General features: G+C 35.4%; 1 protein-coding gene across 7 annotated transcripts in view; it reads right to left on the reverse strand.

Moving 5' to 3' along the window:
• EXOC5 (exocyst complex component 5) overlaps positions 1-21266 on the reverse strand; it is a 62163-nt gene that overhangs the window by 26513 nt on the left and 14384 nt on the right. For 5 of the 7 annotated variants that reach the window (XR_010150956.1, XR_010150955.1, XM_509969.7 and 2 more), the window contains exons 2-9: positions 14450-14544; positions 13538-13685; positions 10998-11192; positions 6442-6506; positions 4223-4251; positions 2597-2706; positions 888-932; positions 643-783 (exon numbers count right to left, since the gene is read on the reverse strand). Coding sequence is in view for 5 of the 7 variants with exons in the window: in XM_509969.7 (XP_509969.2) it covers positions 643-783; positions 888-932; positions 2597-2706; positions 4223-4251; positions 6442-6506; positions 10998-11192; positions 13538-13685; positions 14450-14544 (828 nt within the window). In the remaining 2 variants the exon portion in view is untranslated. The remainder of the gene's footprint in view (positions 1-642; positions 784-887; positions 933-2596; positions 2707-4222; positions 4252-6441; positions 6507-10997; positions 11193-13537; positions 13686-14449; positions 14545-21266) is intronic. The other 2 variants (XM_003314348.6, XM_009427855.5) reach the window with 1 other exon arrangement.

Genomic DNA, 21266 nt, shown 5'->3' on the forward strand with positions numbered 1-21266 from the left:
GGTAACACTAGTGTTCCTTCAGATGTCTATAGGCATTACTCCAAAACAGGGTTTCTTAGACAGTAAATGTGTGAAATGCTGTACATTACATCCCCACTTCTAGAGAATGACAATACTATCAAAATTCCTGAATTGTGTTAAAAAAAAAAAAAACAAACACTTATTGAATGTTGTTTAATCCAGTTGTAAACAGCTTAGGAAATGTTATCTGAAAGTACAGTGATATGGGGGTAAATTAAATTTCTGTGTTTTCCCTTTTCAGGTTAGTACCAAATTATTAAAAATTCTACAGACTGCTCTTGTAATTCTTGTTCAGTTTCACAAATGACATCTACTGGTGAAGGCAGGGACCAAAAAAAAGAAAAATCTTCAAGGCTATCTTACCACAATATATTATACTACTACTACGAATACTACACAAATTTCAAGCATGTTCTCTGATGATACTTATTGATTAGCACTTTCTTCTTGGTGAATACAAAACATTTTTTAAAAAGCATGAGGATTCCTTTCTCCTTAACTAGATTACTATTTCTAAGGTCATTACATAAGTAAACTAAATTTTAAAAATACTTTTAAAATATAGGGAAAAAATTACATATTGCCTTAAGAACTATTTAATTTGTTACTATTTAAAATTACCTGTAGTTTGATTTCAAATACATTTTGAATAAGTTTAGCCAGGACTGTTTCTGGATTACTGAAGATATCTCCAACTTGTTTGTTCACTCTTTGACAGAGTATTCCAGCATCTTCAAATATATCATTTCTCAAATAAGCACCCTAAACAGCAGAGACATTTTACACAGTGAACATATAATTTCTACATGATTTTAAAACACCAATTAGCATAAAATAATATCCAACAAAGTGTACTGTTATGTTACCTCCTGGCACTGCTTTATATAAACATCAACACAATGGGAATAACCCTACAAGGAAGAAACACATTGTTATTATTCTGATTCAATTATAATAATTATTATTTCAAAAAAAGAAGTGTTATATGTCATAAAGCTATGACTATTTACCAGTAAATGGCCAATAGCAACACCTGTTGGACTTAAATAAAATTAACTGCAGAAAACCAGTAACTTGATAAAGGTATCGTCTCCCTAGTCACTTTCTATGATAAAATTTATCAGTTGGTACATATCCTTGTTGAACTTTAGACTAAAACAAGAAAGATGAAGTATGTAACTGAGTTCTTTAGAGTAATTTTTGTCCTATGATCATCTAGCCATCTCCTTCAACTCCAAAACACACCCACTCACACCCACCCACACGCATACACACAAACACACACATACACAGAGAGTCAAGGTCTTGGGAAAAGGTTTTACATATATATATGTATGTGTTTTATATACATATAAAAATATTTATATATATTAAAAAGTGTGTGTATATATACGTGTGTGTGTGTGTATATATATATATGTGTATATATATATTTCTTTTTTTTTTTTTTGAGACAGGATTTCACTCCTGTCACCCAGGCTGGAATGCAATGGTGTCATCTTGGCTAACTACAACCTCTGCCTCCCAGGCTCATGCGATCCTCCTGCTGTAGCCTCCCGAGTAGCTGGGACTACAGGCACATGCCTCCCCTCCGGCTAATTTTTGAATTTTCTGTAGAGACAGGGTCTCACCATGTTGCCTAAGCTGATCTCGAACTCCTGAGCTAAACTGATCCACCCGCCTCGGCCTCCCAAAATACTAGGATTACAGGAGTGAGCCATTGCGCCTGGCCTTCTCTAGCATTTGGTTTTCCTTGCAAGAATCTGGACAGTTGTATTCAGCTGGTAGTTTGGAAATTTACTTTTTAAACTAAATGTATTTTAATAAAATGTGTTTAAAACAAACTGATTTGTCATTAAGCTCACCATAATGAGATTTTTGCCTATTAATAAATCATACATAAAAACCAGTAAGGAAAGCAATATAAAGTGCACTACTGTCTCAAGAGCCATTCTCAATACTCATTCAGATTTTACCAAAATGAAAAGTCCAACAAATAGCTTCCCCTTCCCTAATCTGATACAAATCAAAGAAACAGATTGAAGGAAGAACCATTTCTTTAAGCACTTTCTTTGCAGAAATATACTCCTACACAGGGATTCTCTCCCCAGTTCAAATTCTAGGAAAACAATTCCGTAATACAAAATTCTTTTGTATTACCTCCTGAGGTCCCCTGGATTTAAGTCTCTTACTAGTCATGTTCCATCTACTCTCTGGTTCCTATATCCTACAGATATTTACGGTCGCGTTTTCTTTCTTTTCACCTATATTATAATATGTGAAAGCAAAAAGGCAGACAATATGATTTTCTTTATCAAAGTATAAAAATTCATCAATATTTAATTGATCAATTAATTTTAATTCAATATTAATATTGAATATAAAACCTTAAATATTAAATATATAACATTCAATACCATTTACAGAGTATCAAATGTACAAATTACTCAAAACAGTGAAAATTATCACTGTGATAGTTACATAATGAATGCGGGAAATCAGAGACTATAATATATAGAACTTACACAATTTCCATAGCCTTGAACACTATTCATTTTTAATTCCTACTATTTACCTTAAAATGAAGTAAAACTGCTGCTACTTCTCTCATTCTGGAGATTTCACCTCTTCTTTGAGCACTGGTAAACTCCTGAATCAGCTGGCATTCTAAATCATGGTATTTACCTAAAAATAAAGTCATTCAGCTACACTGAGGCATACAAAGCATCCACGTTATTTAAGAGTATCTACATTATTTACAAATATAATGACTATGAATATAGCTTTCTTTTGAAGGAATTACAAAAACAAATGAGATTATAGGCCGTGAACCTAGCCCCTGTAATATACTGTGGCATATAAATCTATATTTTCAAGACAAAAAACTTCCAAACTGGCAAAATTACTGAGCTTTCCAGGGTCTGACTGTCATATGCCACTGTTACTTAAACCAGTAGCTGACTGGAAAAAATCCTCCAGATGCTATTTCTGATAGCAACGCACATGAAAAATCCTACACATGGAAAGGGTGAAGAGGACTACAGAACTCTTTACTAGAGTTCTGATGCCTCTACCTAGAACAATAGTGGACTGATGACTGAACACCAAATCTCATCCTGATAATATGCAGTATTTATATTTTTTTCATTTTCTTTCTTTTTTTTTTTTTCGAGACAGTTTCTCTGTGTCACCCAGTCAAAGTGCAGTGGCGCGATCTCGGCTCACTGCAACCTCCACCTGCTGGGTTCAAGCGATTCTCCTGCCTCAGCCTCCTGAGTAGCTAGGATTATAGACACCCATTACCACACCCAGCTAATTTTTGTATTTTTAATAGAGACGGGGTTTCACTATGTTGGCCAAGCTGGTCTCGAACTCCTGACCTCAGGTGATCCACCCGCCTCGGCCTCCCAAAGTGCTGGGATTACAGGTGCGAACCACCATGTCTGGCCCTATTCACTATATTCTTGAGGCTAGTATGGTTCTTAACGAACACCTGAACTTCAGACTAATCTATTGTGATCAAAAATATTCCCAGGAAGTCTAACTAGCTGTGTCATCCTTATTCTAAGACTTTTTGGGAATATAGGTGAATCTTTGAATCTTCTATGCAGTGGCCTACTCTAAATAGTGACCCCAGCTACCACGGAACCTGCAAATTTAGTGGTCTTTTCAAAAACCTAGAATGATCTAACCTAAACTAAAATCCGAGACTGGCAAGAACCAAACTAATCATGTAAGGAGTTAAATAAATACTGAAATGCTTATATAATCTTAAAAAAAAAAAAGAGAGAATCTTATTCAGAGATAGATGTATGGAAAGCACAGGATTTCCAAAATGCACTATTAAATTAAAAATGCAAGGTATAAAGCTATTTATATAGTATGGTAGCAATTATTTAAAAATAAATGAGGATAGAAGTACATATAAATATCTATACATACACATACATATGTACACACACACATATATAGAATTTATGTCTTATGCTTGTATATCCATAGATTATTCTGCAAGAATATCCAAAAAACTGGTAATGGTTGTTTTGAGGGAAGAGAAATCAAACTCAGGGATCTTCTATGCAGTAGCCTACTAGGGTAGGAAGATGACATTGTTCCTGCTTTTTCTCCTTTTGCTGTTTTATTTTTACACAAGTAGTTTTTTTACTTATTAAAAAAAAGGTAAAATAAATACATCACTTACTTGCAATTTTGGATTTAACTTCTGAAAATCTGAAAGACAAAAACCAACGATGAGGTTTGTTAGTTGTGACAAACATCCTATGGCAATGTAAGATGCTAACCAAATGGGAAACTGGGTGCAGGAGATACGAGAACCATCTGTACTATCTTTGCAACTTTTCTGTAAATCCAAAACCATTATAAAGTTAAAAGGTTATTGTAAAAAGAAAAAAGACAAAATCAGAGGAGAGAATTCTGATAGGAAGCATGCCAGGTGATAAAACTTAATGTAGGTAGGTAGCTGGTTCTCATTTAGGAAATTCACATTGAAAATCAATTCTCTTTTTAAAGAATCAACTGCTCTGCATAAGACACTAACAACCCAGCCAGTCCCAAAACTGACTTACTGTTCTTACTTTTATTTGCTGGTATTTTAAATACACTTGATTATTTGTCTCCCTCCCCATTCCCATGGTTGGTATTTTTAAAAATAAAGTTCCATCATTATTATTCAAAAGAAAAAGATGATCAAATAATATATTATATGATGATATATTAATGACAAATGATAAGACCCAGCAATGTGCCTAGCAGAGTAGCCATTCAATCTTTACAAATTAAAAAACTAAAATACCACATAGTAGAATTTTTTCAAATCTCAAATATCTAAGTGAAATGCATAGCATGAAAAAGAAATATTTTAAGATTGTGTGCAATTGTTTGAAGAGAGAGGAGAGTGGCTGGCAAAAGAGATGCCAAAGACAAATGAAGAAGGAAACAAAAATCTAGAGTGTTATACAAAAATGATGTATCAAAGTCACAGTAGATCAGATCACATATAAGGCCATATTAATCTGTGTGAAAAAATTGAATCTATTTAGGATATATATTCAACTCCACATATATATATACACACACACACACACACACACTCATATTCACCACCACTCGGGTACATACTTCTCTTATGGTTTTGTTTTGGCCTCTTCACCAAGCCTTGGAGTTGAATATATATCCTAATTAGACATATATATATACACACACACACACACACATATTCATATTCATATATATATATGTATATATGCATGTGTGTTCTGGAGTGGAAAAATAGGATGAAGATAGGGTAGGGGGATGCAGTCAATAATTATTATGAGCCTATTTTGAGCTAGACATTTTACCCATTTAAGTAAATAGTCCAATTCTGAAATGACATAAAGTTAAAGAGAAGTTTTGGTGGGTGACTTTAAAAAGTATTACAGTAAGTTAAATCATAATGCTGGGCAACTACCAGATTATTATTAAGAATGATAGATGATCATTATTGCTAATTCTTCATGATAATCAGAGTTGAGAATAAAATAGATACATTTTTAGGGGGAATTCATTACATGTTTGGGAGATAATGGTTAAGCTAAGTATAGCAATATATCCATATTTTACCTGTTCCTGAAGATCTTCAAGTATGAACAAAAATAACATATTATATGTCTATTACTATGTATCATTTGTAATATATTAAATCATATTTCTTTCAAATATTCACATGGAGGAAGTACTATTTTACCAACAGTTTATTAAAGAGTCTGACATTCCATACACTAGAAGAAATCATGAAAAAATTTCCTTCTCAGTGGATAGTTTATTTTAGGATGAAATCTAACTTAGTAATGGCTCTGGGGCCTTGCATTTTAAAAAAAAGGGGTTCTTAACCTGAAGTCCCTAGGAAGAGTTCTGTGGATAGGCTAGAGTCTAAAACTCCATGAAATTGTATACAATAATCTGTGTGTATCTTAATTTCCTGAAGAAAGGTGATAGCGTTCATCAGCTTTTCAAAGGTGTCCAAGGCCTCCAAAAGCCTAAGAACCTTCATCAGGAAATAGGAAAAGTGTTCTCTCTATCCCCTACCTGGTTCTCAAAGTCCAAAATATGAAAATCCAAATTTAACCTCAGTCGATTTCAAAATTCTCCTTCATCAAATTTTTTTTCAGGAGACAGGGACTGAAATTATTTCAAGGCCTATCATTAAATTTAGATATTAAGAAGAGACTGTATTTTTTCAATAAACTATTTTACACTGCATCTTGTACAAAGTGAATAAACTAGCAAGTAAATGAACCAGCAAGTGCTCAATAAATTTCCGTTTAATTAATGGGCAAAGAAAATCATACAGGAAAAGATACTATTTTATTTTATAAATTATACCATATATTCAAATTAGCTCTTGAGAAATGAACTTGCCTATCAAAAGGTAACTCTTGGGCAATTAGGTGCAACTTCTGAATGATGTCTGCTGCTTCCTTTATCTATGAAAAAATAAATAAAAGCAATAATTTAAAAAACTTTTAGGCATATCAAAAAATAATTATATATCTGAAATTAGTAATATCTCCCTGCATATGCCCACAGTCCCTTCCCTAAAAAAATTTCCTTTAAAAATCCACAACAAATAAAACTTTATGAGCAACAAGAATACATTTGGGGTGTTACCAATAATGAGTCAATAATAACATAAACATTTAGCTTTCTGGTACTGAAATTCTGTGATTTTTTTGATGCCACAATCCGTTCCCAATGAAACCTGTAGTTCAAGTTTATTCCAAAGAAATTTAAATCATTGCTTGCTGAAAGCCAAGTGTAAATCTCAGAATTCTAAGTTTATGAACCCGAAAAGGATAAACGAGATTTATAAAAATAATTTAGAGCATACTGCCACATATATCCTACTGTAAGTTAAATGCCTGTCATTACTGATCATATGAATTTATAACACTTGTTCTAAAAGAAAATATAAAGTTTAATGTAAAGCCCCATGATGAAATATAATATAGAAATGTGTATATTTCTTTTCTTTCTGTCTTTTTTTTTTTTGAGACAGAGTTTCACTCTTGTGGCCCAGATATCTCTTAAGGCCACAGATATCTTGTGGCCTAGATATCTCTTGTGTGTAAAGCACAGATATCTCTTAAGGCTGGAGTGCAATGGCGCGATATCTGCTCACTGCAACCTCCGCCTCCTGGGTTCAAGTGATTCTCCTGTCTCAGCCTCCCGAGTAGCTGGGATTACAGGCGCATGCCACCATGCCCGGCTAATTTTTGTATTTTTAGTAGACACGGGGTTTCTTTATATTGGTCAGGCTGGTCTTGAACTCCTGACCTTAGGTGATCCGCCTACCTTGGCCTCCCAAAGTGCTGGGATTACAGGCGTGAGCCACCGAGCCCAGCCAGAAATGTGTAAATTTATTCAAGTTGTGGAACTAAGGAACTTAGGCAAGAGTTCTAAAATTCTTTAATGCAGATATCTGTGCTTATTTACACAACAGTTCAGGGGAGTTTACAATGTTCATTTATTCTTTAAATCTAAAATTAGTTCTCAGTTTTACTTTGGCACAATTTTAATAATTCATTTTATGAAGATTCATTTTCTTTTACATTTGAAAAAACAGTGAGACTCATAAATATGAAGGAAGAGCTAAGAACATCAATATAGATTTTTTTTCTCTTTTTTTTGAGACAGAGTCTTGCTCGGTCACTCAGACTGGAGTGCAGTGGCATGATCTTGGCTCACTACAATCTCCACCTCCTGGGTTCAAGCAATGCTCATGCCTCAGCCTCCCAAGTAGCTGGGATTATAGGCATGCACCACCACACCCGCTAATTTTGGTATTTTTTTAGTAGAGACGGGGTTTCGCCATGTTAGCCAGGCTGGTCTTGAACACCTGGCCTCAAGTGATCTGCCCACCTTGGCTTTCCAAAGTGCTGGGATTACAGGCTTGAGACACCACGCCCTGCCCAATATAGATTTTTCTAAGTAGGCATGTGAACTCTGACAAGCAACTGTGAATAACAACAGCAGAGCCTCTTCTCCCTTCTTGCTCCAAATTATAGTGAATATAGCATTTCTGCTTCAATCATCCCTTTTCTCCTAGTCAGGTCACTGTCATTTTCAACTACCAAACACTCACTCTGTCCTCTTGTATATGGGCACAAATATCACTGCAGTATCTGTCCTCACCATGCCATTTAGTTGTATTAGCAAAATCCATCATTTTCTCCTCACCAATACCCCCTTCAGAAATAATATACTTGGCACACAGCCTGCTCTATGCTTCCCTAAGGAGTTTTTGTTCTTTTAAGAAGTCATCATCATCATTGTGCTATTGCAAACTTTGTTTAATGTACTAACTAGTATAGGGGTAAATGGCACTTGTTTATATTGAATTTCCATAGCAAATTATTTTATAAAAATTGTGTAAAGCACAGATATCTCTTAAGGTTACAATATACAACATTTAGTCAGTTAAAACATACTACAACAATAAGTAACAAAAGCTGGCAAAACTATATTCTAATAGTTATTGACATTTGGGGGAGGTGAGAGACTACCCTTGCTAATAGTGTTAAAGATAATCACAGTCATCAAGTATTATCCACATGAGCAACAATAAGCTGCCATTCTAGGTAAAAAAGAAAAACAGACCAGGTGCGGTGGCTCACGCCTGTAATCCCAGCACTTTGGGAGGCCGAGGTGGGCGGATCACGAGGTCAGTAGATGGAGACCATCCTGGCTAACATGGTGAAACCCCATCTCTACTAAAAATACAAAAAATTAGCCGGGTATGGTGGCAGGCGCCTGTGGTCCCAGCTACTCAGGAGGCTGAGGCAGGAGAATGGCGTGAACCCAGGAGGCGGAGGTTGCAGTGAGCCGAGATTGCGCCACTGCACTCCAGCCTGGGGGACAGAGCGAGACTCCGTCTGAAAAAAAAAAAAAGAAAAAAAAGAAAAAAAAACAAAAACCAACATATGTGTAAGGACAGAGGTAAACACATAATAGGGTTTTTTTGTTTTTGTCTTTGTTTTTGTTTTCAGAATATGAGAAGATTCTTTTTTTTCTTGAGACAGGGTCTATCTGTCACCCAGGCTGGAGTGCAGTGTGGCAGTCACAGCTCATTGCAGCCTCAACCTCTGGGGCTCAAGCAATCCTCCTGCCTCAGCCTCCTGAGTGCTAGGATCTATGGACATGTGCCACAACGGTCAGCTAATTTTTTTTTTTTTGGTAGAGATGCAGTTTCACCATGTTGCCCGGGCTGGTTTCAAACTCCTAAGCCCAAGCAATCGTCCTGCCTTGGCCTCCTAAAGTGCTGGGATTGCAGGCCTGAGCCACCACACCCAGCCAAGATGCCAAAAAAGAACAATTAAAAAAACAAAAATGACTAGGGGGAAAGAAGGAAAAGAATATGATGTGTTGATATCTTATCCCATTCTAATTCCTCCCACAATCACACACTGGTCTAGCTCTGTGGGTGCTTTTTCCTTTTCTTTCCATTGGGAAGGTGATTGGTACAGAGTCCAGAAATTGAGACAGCTAGGAGTTTATCTAATAATTGGCAATCTAATACTATATGAGTTCTTAAGGATGGCTAACTGGTAGAACTAGGCCAAAAATTAATTCAACTGCAAAGATATGGAACCAACCTAAGTGCCCATCAACCAACGAGCAGATAAAGATAAATATGGTACGTTTACACCATGGAAAACTACTCAGCCACAAAAAGGAACAAAATAATGTCTTTTGCAGCAACTTGGATAGAGCGGGAGGCCATTACTCTAAATGAAGTTACTCAGGAATGGAAAACCAAATACCATATGCTCTCATTTAAAAGCGGGAGCTAAGCTATGAGGACACAAAAACATACACAGTGATATAATGGACTTTGGGGGCTCTAAAGGCGGAAGTTGAGAGGGGAATAAGGGGTACAAGACTACATATTGGATACAGTGTACAATGTTTGGGTGACAGGTACACTAAAATCTCAGAATTTAACACTAAAGAACTCATTCTTATAACCAAAAAACCACCTGTACTTGAAAAACTAAATTTTTCAAAAACACCTTTTCTTTAGAGGAATTATCTGTACACACATAACTATTTTCCAAAGAACTCTAAAAATTATAAATTCTATAACCCTATAGAGTTCTATTAAAAAAAAGTGTTGCTTAATTCAAAGTGAGTGTCAATAATACTTAGCTTTTACATTCCACTATCTGAAATATTCTATGGAGTAAATCTGGAATAATTCAGGAAGACTGTATTCAATATGAGTGGACAATGTTGCTATGTACATACAAGATCCATAAGAATGTCCATTTTCTCGCACATTTTGATTTTTTTTTTCCCCTGAGGGGAAGAAAGTGAGCTAAATTACCTTCTTTCAAGATTGTAGAGCAGCCAATACCATGTACCCTTAGACCAGGAGTAAGTGACTAGTGCTATGAAAAGGATTAACATAAACAATTAATTCAGAATTTTTTTCAGCTCTCCTTGGTCCAAACTGCTTTAATTCTTTATAAGAGATCTTTATTCAAGTAATAAAAACCAGAAGTTCTGAATTCTTTATTGCTTTACAGAAAAGCATCTCAGCTTATCAATGATTTAGGTCAGACCACCCCACCACCACCCAATGGACTGTCACTATTTAAAAACTATAGAAATTCTGTTAATATTGAAAGAAATCTAAGGTAAAGAGATATTTATGAACACAGCTACCACAGCATTTTTAAGCCACAAAAAATTTCATTAAAAAAATGCCAGGAAACCCAATTAAACATCTCAATATTAACACTTCATCAGCAATCTACAAGAAACTGTATTAGTTTACATTTCAGAACAATAAAAACTTTTAATAAGTCAGCTACTCAGTGATTTGAAGTCTAACTCTGGAAAGCAATTATTGCAGCTCATAATTAGGGCACTGTTATTAATGCTGTGATTTGGTTTTATCCTCTGACAGCACTTACCTTTTCAGAATTTGTAAAAACATCAGATTTCAATTCTCCATCTAGAAACTCATTAAAGTATTTCATCAATTTCTGAGCCTCCACTGCCCGTTGTCTGGGTGTGTTTACCCCCTCTAACTGGTCTCCAAGGTGACAGACTTTAGTTGCTACATAGCTAATGTGCTCATCTAGCTCTTGGAAATGTTGGAAGGCAACCTAGGAAAAATGTGCATAAGCATAAAATACAATCAGTGTGCTCAGTTTATAATCTAAACTACTACTCTTATTGCTACTAACTAAAGATAACAGAAGTTATATATGAGATGATCTACAAAATTCATGCCATTAGTGTGACATGATCTGAAAATCTGTTAACCAAACTGCAAACTTTTATACCATTAACTATTAAAATAATATTTATCGTGAGTACATTAATCAACAAAAAAGCAAACAAAAAAAGCTGTTTACTCCTCATCCTGTTTTAAAAAAACACTCAACACCATTTAGCCCCAAATAATGATTCTGAAAACAATTAGCTAAGTATGAAAAGGACCAGACATCTAAAGAGCTCTCTTGCTACTAAACTGAAAAGAATAAAAAATATGTCAGTAGGAGGCCGAGGGAGGCAGATCACTTGAGGTCAGGAGTTCAAGACCAGCCTGGCCAACATGGTAAAACCCAATCTCTACTAAAAATACAAACATTAGCTGGGTTTGGTGGTGGGCCCTGCAACCCCAGCTAGCTGGGAGGCTGAGGCAGGAGAATCGCTTGAACTCAGGAGGCAGAGGTTGCAGTGAGCTGAGATTGCACCACTGCAGTCCAGCCTAGGTAACAGAGTAAAACTCTGCCTCAAAAAAAAAAAAAAGTCAGTGGTAAAATATACCAATTGATTTTAAATATTTAAAAAGTGATGTTTATATATAAAGTAAAATAGTTCTTTCCCAGTTTTGAAAACAGAAAAGTAGCAATTATTCTACTAAGGCAAAGGTATATTACTTTCTAGAATATTCTTTCCCTTCTCCCAGGGTACACTGATTGTCCTGTGGCATATGGAAATTGAATGCAATGAATGCCTTGTAATTGCCAACAGTGGAATTGCTGATAATCTAGTGTGGGACTTTTTTCCAACCTTAAACTGAGGTGGGGAAGAGCTCTAAACATTTATTAAGGACTTTCTCTGTGCTAGACTAGACACTGTTCTAAGCATATTACATGCATTTACTTATATAATTCTCTCAACAACACACTTTACAGATTAAAAAAAAACCTGAGCCATGAAAAGGTTAAATTGCTTGAGATTACAGTTCATAAGCGGCAGAGCTGAAACTCAAACTCAGGCAGACTTGTCCCAGAGTTTATTAGCTTAACTATTATTATTATTACCAAGGGAAAACTGCATTAAAAGTATTCAGAAACTGTCACCTTAACTCTTAAAAATGCATTCCTTATCTTAAATTACTGACTTCCTTATTTCTCATAGCCACATATGTTTAAGAAAAGGAATCTAAAAAATTGAAACTTTAGCAGCAATCAGTTTGCTAATCCCTAACACTAAAGAACTAATGATCCCTGGGAGGCAGCAAAGCTAAACAATATTCCAAACTACACTAAGGGCAATCAAGGCCAGGAGCAGTAGCTCACACCTGTAATCCTAGCACTGTGGGAGGCCGAGGCAGGCGGATCACCTGAGGTCAGGAGTTCAAGACAAACCTGGCCAACATAGCAAAATCTCTACTAAAAATACAAAAAAATTAGCTGGGTGTGGTAGCATGTGCATGTAATCCTACCTACTCGGGAGGCTGAGACAGGAGAATCACTTGAACTTGGGAGGTGGAGGTTGCAGTGAGCCAAGAACACACCACTGCACTCCAGCCTGGGCGACAGAGTAAAACTCTGTCTTAAAAAAAAAAGGGGGGAATCAAATTCCAGATAAGGCCCAGCCTGTGAATGGGATTCAGAGGTTCCAGATTAAGTCTAGGACCTAAGAGTGACTAAGAAGTTTGGCCTGCTTAGCCCCAGGACCAATCTAGTGATTTGGTTTTACTCCAAAACAGATCAAGGCAGTTTTTCCTACAGTTACACTAGAATTCTCATTGGAGCATACCCTCATGACTTTTGTGAAACTTCCCAGACCAGGTTTTCTCTAGGGAAAACCTAATTCAGACAATAGCTGCTTTCATATTACTTTGTTTTACGATTAAAGAGAAAGCAAATGACTACCTAAATATCCAAGCTAATAAAGAGTTCCTACAACTAGGGGTCTACTGAAGTGTCATTCTTCAAAGTTCGCATTGTTAGAGGAGAATCAAGGACCACACTAAACTGGATACCACTCTATCCTAAGAAGAGTACTGTGATCCTAAACCAACACTCTGTGGAAAGCCAATGCCAAGAGTACTTGATAACAATTCATTAACATTTTACCCCATGGGACTAAAGCAGTAGAAAGAAATCTTGACAGTTACTATCATCTGACTAGACTTTTTTAAGAGCTTAAAACTGGAAGAAAATAAAGATATTATAGCCTATATAAAATACCCATTTCTTAACAAAATGTTTACCTGATTGCTTTTCTGCAGCTCTTGTACCTTCTTGGCAAATTCCTTGGCTTCTTTCTGACATTGTTGCTCTAGTTTCTCTACTTTCCTCTGAATCCTTTCATCCATTATCTGGAGTTCCTGAATATGATTTACAAATTCTTCTAATAATCTAACAGAGGAAAGTTTGAATATGTATCAATCTACCTATTATTAATCCTTAGGAACTGACCAGTTAACTTATAATCATAGTCTTAATAAGAAGAGTTCCTTGAGCTTGAAATGATCATGTTAATTTTTTCTATAGCATCTTGTTAGAAATTTCTTCATCAAAAGATAAAGTCTTTCTGTAATTTCATAACTTCCTCATAGTTTTGTCCAGGCCACATGGCTTTAAAGCAAACATGACATTTGAAAATATAGCCAGGCTTTAACTATTGACTTTTTGGTGGATCATCTCAGAGGTGAATGAAAACCTCATCCAGAATCCCCAATAAACCCCTAGAATAGAAATACACTTTATAGCCTACTTAAAATAGTCAAGAAGGCAAATGTACTATATAAAAATAATAATATACATTCCAGAGTTCAGTGACTTTGTTCCCCCAATTTACAACTATATTTAAAACAATGTATTTAATGTTTTTATTTTAGAAGTATAATCATTTCTAGTTTATGACTCATTAGAAGAAATGTCAAATTCTTATACTCAATAAAATTACTTCCTGCATACCAGTTAAATTGCTTCTTTAAAAGAATGTCAAAGAAAAAACAAAATCTCAAACTTTTAATGCTCTGTTGTATTGTCTTTTATTGGCCAACTGTTAACTAAAATCCTTGTAGAGGAATGCTGAAAGCAATCTCAACAGTCATCTCTATTCTAACACTAATGTGTACCAGATTAGATCTGTGGGGAAAAAAATTTTTTTATTTCACCTTTTAGGATCAAAAGCTTCAGGTCCACCTCTAGAGCCTCCTCCTGGGGTTCTCCATACAAGACGTTCAATATATTCATCTGCCACAAAAGGCTCCTAGTTTACAAAAAAACACGCTTTAACAAAGTTTCATACACAAGTACTTAATATTACTTATAAAATTAAAACAGCTTCTACTAGGTAAAAACTTAAAATGAAATTACTAATTGTTTAAATACATCTATATTATTAAAATGTACAGATTTTTTCAATTAAAAAATCTTCAATAAACAAAACAAATTACTTAATGAAAATTGGGATATTAAAATACTAGAACAGTATTAATGACCAACTGGAACAACTCAACAGAAAAATGAGCAAAGTAAACAAACAAGTAATTTGTAGAAGAAATAAAATGGTCAAAAAAATTATTTTTAATGTACAGCCTTACTAGTAATCAAATAAGATCAAATTATCCTTTTTTAAAAATCTCACAAACTGACAAAGTTTTTTTTTTTTTAATTATAATGAGCAAGGCAAGAAAGGATAAACTGAAATTTATACTCTCAGTATTGTTAGAAATGTCAACAGGTACAATCTTTTTGGAGGCCAACAAGTAAGTATTAGGTAACATCAGTGTGTTACAAATGCTCGTATACCCTAACAGTAATTCCATTTTTAAAATCTAAGGGAAAAGCATATATGAATGCAAAAATCTCTGCAGAATGTTCATTGAGCATTATGTATATTACTAAGAAATTGTTTACATAAATATTCACAATGCCATAATTGACAAATTAGGGTAAACTTACAGGATGAAAAACAATGTTCCTTTTAAAATCATGATCATGTAAAAAGTTTAGAAATGAGAAAAAAGTCTAACATATGATAGCTGATGAAAAAAGCAGGATACAAAATCTTTTAATTTTCTTAAAAAAATTGTTTAAAAAAGGATATTAGAGAAGGCTCAATCAAGAAAATAAAATTTCAAATGTTCACCATCAACAGATAATACATTTTTTAGACTAATACACGCTAATTTACATACTTTTCATACTACCCTCTTTCATGTAAATGGATACCACATATTGCCTCCTACCTAGCATGTAACTTAAACTAGTTGGTGATTACAATTTGAACTTTTATATCTGCAAAGTTTTTTCTTAAACCTTTAAAGATATAAAGTGCTGACATGTTTGAGAATTAAGTCCCAAGGATGAATTAATATCCTTCAAAGTAAAAAATATGCCACCCTGAAATACAATGAACTCATTTAGCAACATATTTAGATAATCAGCCTCTAGTCTGCCTCACTTCTGTCGAAACAAGAGTGGATGCGAATCTAAAGATTTTTAACGTCATCTAAAATTGAGAAATATTGACTCAAGATGAACTTATATTTAGAGCTACTTAGAACTTTAGAAACTAAGCTACTTAAAAATTTTAGAAAACTTGACCATCACATGAAATACCCCTATATAATGAAATGGTGACGACAGCTAAAATGTTTTAAGTACTTACTATGTGCCAGGCATTGCCTAGTATTTTACATACTTTATCATATTCAATATGTACTATGGTAAGTAGTAAGTCTACAAGGTAGGTTCTATTAATACCAATTCAATTTACAGTTGTGAAATTACCTTAGGAAGTAGTCAGCCCTTTCAAATATCTACAGTACTTCCATTAAAAAACTTCATATAGTAATCATATCCCTTTCCCTATCATTTTCTTGGCATACACATTAGTATAAATACTTAATAATCTTAGTTCTTATGTGTTATTAATTTTATGTGTTAAGTAATCATAGTTTTCAATTAAACACGTTATACTGTTCATCAATTTTAATATATTAGTTTTATTAAATGACATACACTAAAGACTTATAAATAGCAGGTATTTACTGACAAAAAATTAAGGATTTTTTCATACAAAATATTTTCAATTACCTGAAAATATAGTATTCCTTCATTCAGCAAATATTAATTGAGGACCTACTACGTGCTAGAGACTATTCTAAATATCCAGGAAATAGTAAAAAAAGGAGGGAAAAATCTCTGCTCCTCTGGATCTAGTGGAGGAGAGTGACAGATAAACGAGCACAAAAAATGATACAGCAAGAAGAACCATGAAGAAAATGAAAGAGGATACAGAATGATGGATAAGAGTGGGATGATGATTGTTGCCCAGGCTGGAGGCATGATCTCGGCTCACTCAACCTCCACCTCCTGGGTTCAAGCAATTCTCCTGCCTCAGCCTTCCTGAGTAGCTGGGATTATAGGCATGCACCACTATGCCTGGCTAATTTTGTAGTTTTAGTAGAAACGGGGTTTCTCCATGTTGGTCAGGCTGGTCTCAAACTCCTGACCTCAGATGATCCGCCCGCCTCAGCCTCCCAAAGTGCTGAGATTACAGGCATGAGCCACCAGGCCTGGCCAGAGTGAGATTATCTTTGAAAGAAGTCACCAGGCAAGGCCTTTCTAAGAAAATAAATTTTGAGCAAAGATCTGTATGCAGCTAAGTAATAAGCTATCTGCGGGAGGTAGACTCTAAGCACAGGGAACACTCTTGGTATACAATCCATGAAAAGAGGCCAGTGTGACTAAAAGAGAGTGAATGCAGGGGAGAATAATTGTGGATGAGGTCAAGAGAGGTAATGAGACTCCAGAGTTTATACCAAAGTCTTATAGGATGTACTATGATATATTCCCTGTTATTGACTGAAGAAAAGGCCAGGTTCTCAAGAAGATAAGGTATTACCTTCTTCTTGGGAATGCCTATACACAATAATAATTCTCCTATTCCTTCTCCCAAAAGGAGCTACAACCATTTACTTTAGTACACTAAGGAAAGAAAAATATGCAAATATTTTGAAGTCTATTGGATATACGGTGCTAGTTGGCACTGGCACTTGATTGACCCAAAGCATCATGGACCGTGTCAGAGTGAGAACACACAGGGGCCAGGTAATAGATTCCTGGCCAAGATCTAGCAGAGTCAAACCAATATGTCCATGAGCATACCTAGTGGTCATTTCTGCAGTCTACAAATGTTTAACAGGTATAGACACACTTAGTGGCTGATACGGGTCTACAGAATAAGAACTATTATAATGAGGAAGCCCAGGTAAAAATCCTAAAGTCGCCCCTGTCCAGTTGAGGTAGCTAATCATGCAGGATGGCAAAAATTAATGCTACCCTTAAGAATATAAAGTAGAGATCTACAATGTTTTTCTTAAAAGACCAGATAGCTAGTATTTTAGGTTTGCAGACCGTACAGTCTCTGTTACAACTATTCAACTCTGCCACTGTGGTGCAAATGCAAACATACACAACACATGAATGAGCATGGTTGTGTATCAATAAAACAGACAGGATTCTGGGAAGATGGTGGAGTAAATCTGTCTCTCCATCTAGGTAACAACTGCACTCGCAGAATCTTTCTATTTTGGAACTCTGTAGGCTAGTGAAGGCTTATATCTTCCCAGGGGAAGGCTTAGACAAGAAAATGTGGTAATTTTGGTCAATTTCAGCTCTTAGCACAATAGCAGCTACCCAGGTCCCACCCTAGCCCTGTGGCAGAGTGCTGTCCAAAAATTCCTGGAACAACCTGCACACAGCTTGTAGGGGCCAGCATGTCCAAAAAGGACCCTGTCCTCCAAATATCTGAGATCCCTGCTCTGAGGGCTAATTGCTGCTTCAGACCACAGAGGCATAAAGAGGCTGGTGGCCTTTCTTGTTGCACCTTCCCCATTTTTGCAAGCTCCTCTCCCTCTGGATAAAGTGACTGTCAGAGGATTTAAGTAAATGGATCAAAGAAGAAATTACAAGGGAAATTATAAAATACTTATGAATGAAAATAAAAACACAACATACAAAAACATAGGACACAGTGAAGGCAGTGCTAAGGAGTAAATTTGCAACTAGAAACATTTATATTAAAAAATAAAGATCTCAAATCAACACAACTTTAAAACTTAAGTTATTAGAAAAAGAAGTATAAACTTAAGTAACAAGAAAAAAAAGAAAAACTAAAGCCAAAGCTGGCAGAAGGAAGGAAATAATAAAAACTGGAGCAGAAATTAACAAATTAGAGAATAAAGAAACAATAGGAAAAAAATTAATGAAACCAGAAGTTGGTTTTCCGAAAAGATCAACAAAATTGAAAAGCCTTTAGCTAAACAGACTAAGAAAAAAAGGGAGAAGGCTCAAATTACTAAAATCACAAATGAAAATGAAGACATTACTACCAATTTTATAGAAAGAAAAAGGATTATAAGACAGCATTACAAACAATTGCATACCAATGAATTTGATAACCTAGATGAAATAGAAAAACTCCTAGAAACATAAAATCTACCAAGGCTAAATCCTGAAAAAACAGATAAAATGAATACACCTATAGCCAGTACGGGGACTGAATCAGTAATCAAAAATCTCCCAACAGAGAAAAGCCCTGGAACTCATGCCTTCACTGTTGAATTTTGCTAAACATTTTACAAAACTAACACCAAGCCTTCTCAAACTTTTCCAAAAAACTGAGGAAGAGGAAACACTTCCTAATTCACTGTATGAGGCCAGCATTACCCTGATACACGAAAGCCATACAAAGACTGTACAAGGAAACTACAGACTAATATCCCTTTATAAACATTCATGCAGAAATCCTCAACAAAGTATCAGCAAGCCAAATTCCATAGCATTATTAACATGATTACATACAACCCACAGAACAGGAGAAAATATCTACAAACTATACATCTGATAAGGGGTTTATCTAAAATACATAAGGAACTCAACTCAATAGGAAGAAAACAACCTGGATTTTAAAAATGTGTGAAGGGCAGAAACAGACATTTCTCAAAAGAAGACACATAAATGGCCAACAAGTGTACGAAAAAATGCTCAACACCATTAATCATCAGGGAAATGCAAATTAAAACCTCAGTAAGGTATCACCTCACACCTATTAGAATGGCTATTATCAAAAAGACAAAAGATAAGTGTTGGTGAAAATGTGGAGAAAAAGGGAACCCTTGCACACTGTTGGTGGGAATGTAAATTACCACAGCCATTACAAAAAATGTTATGGCGGTTCCTGAAAAAATTAAAAACAGAAATACCATAATGATCCAGCAATCATACTACTAAATATATATCCAAAGGAAATGAAATCAGTATGTCAGAGATATCTGCACCACCATGTTTACTGCAGCATTATTCACAAAAGCTGAGATATGGAATCAATCTAAGCGTCCATCAGTGGATGAATGGATAAAGAAAATACAGCATATATTCACAAGGGAATACTACTCAGCCATTAAAAAGAAGGAAATCCCGTCATTTGCAAAAATATGGATGAACCAGAAGAACATTATATTAAGTAAAATAAGCCAGGAATAGAAAGACAAATACCACATGACCTCACTCATATGTGGAATTTTAAAAATTTGATCTCACAGAAGTAAGAGTGGATTGGTGGTTACCAAAGGCTGGGAAGGGTAAAGCGGAGGCAGGGAGCAAGAAGAGAGCCTGATTAACAGACACAAATACGTAGTTAGATACAAGAAAAACTGAAAAATTAGTTGCCATTTCTATATACTAACAATGAACAATCTAAAAAGGAAATTATAAAAACAATTCCATTTACAACAGCACCAAAAAGAACAAAGTATTTAGGAATAAAATAAGAATTAACAAAGGAGGCTAAAGACCTGTACAGTGCAAACTATAATACTTCGAAAGAAATCAAAGAAGTCACAAATAAATGGAAACACATCCTATGTTTACAAACTGGAAGACTTAATATTGTTACAACGTCAATACTACCCAAAGTGATCTACAGATTCAACTCAATCCTTGTGAATATCCCAATGACTTTGTTTTATTCAAAAATAGACAAACCCCGAAGAGCACAAAACAATCTTGAAAAAGAACAGAGCAGCAGGACTCACACCTTCTAATTTCAAAACTTACTACAAAGCTACACTGATCAAGACAGTATATGGTACTGGCATAAAGACAGACATACAGAACAAGTGAACAGAATAGAAAGCCTAGAAAAAAAACCCTCACATATTTGGTCAAACAATTTTTGACAAGGGTGCCAAGACCATTCAAAACAGAAAGGACAGTCTTTTCAGCAAATAATGCTGGGAAAACTGGGTATTCAAATGCAAAAGCATCCTTACCTAACACCAAACAAAAATTAACTAAAGACGTCTCAAAGACTTACTTGTAATACCTAAAACTATAAAACCCTTAGAAGAAAATACAGGGTAAAGCTTCTAGATACTGGATTTGGCAATGACTTCTTGAATATGATACCAAAGCACAGGCAACAAAAGAAAAAAATAGACCAATCAGACTTAATGAAAAATTTTAAATTCTGGACTAGAAAGAACTCCTAAAATTTAATAAAAACAAGTAATCCAATTCAAAAATGGGCTAAGGACTGAACAGATGTTTCTCCAAAGATATATAAATGGCCAATAAGCACATGAAAAGATGCCCAACACTGGCTGGGCGCAGTGGCTCACACCTGTAATCCCAGCACTTTGGGAGGCAGAGGCAGGCAGATCTCTTGAGGTCAGGAGTTCGAGGCCAGGATGGCAAACACAGCAAAGCCCTGTCTCTACTAAAAACACAAAAATTAGCTCGGTGTGGTGGCGAGTGCCTGTAGTCCCAGCTCTTTGGGAGTCTGAGACAGGAGAATCACTTGAACTCGCGAGGCAGAAGTTGCAGTGAGCCCAGATCACTCTACTGCACTCCAGCCTGGGTAACAGAGTGAGTGAATCTGTCCGAAAAAAAAAAAAATGCCCAACATTACTAATATTTAGG

This window comes from Pan troglodytes, chromosome 15 (assembly GCF_028858775.2).
Source record: "Pan troglodytes isolate AG18354 chromosome 15, NHGRI_mPanTro3-v2.0_pri, whole genome shotgun sequence".
NCBI classification, from domain to species: domain Eukaryota; kingdom Metazoa; phylum Chordata; class Mammalia; order Primates; family Hominidae; genus Pan; species Pan troglodytes.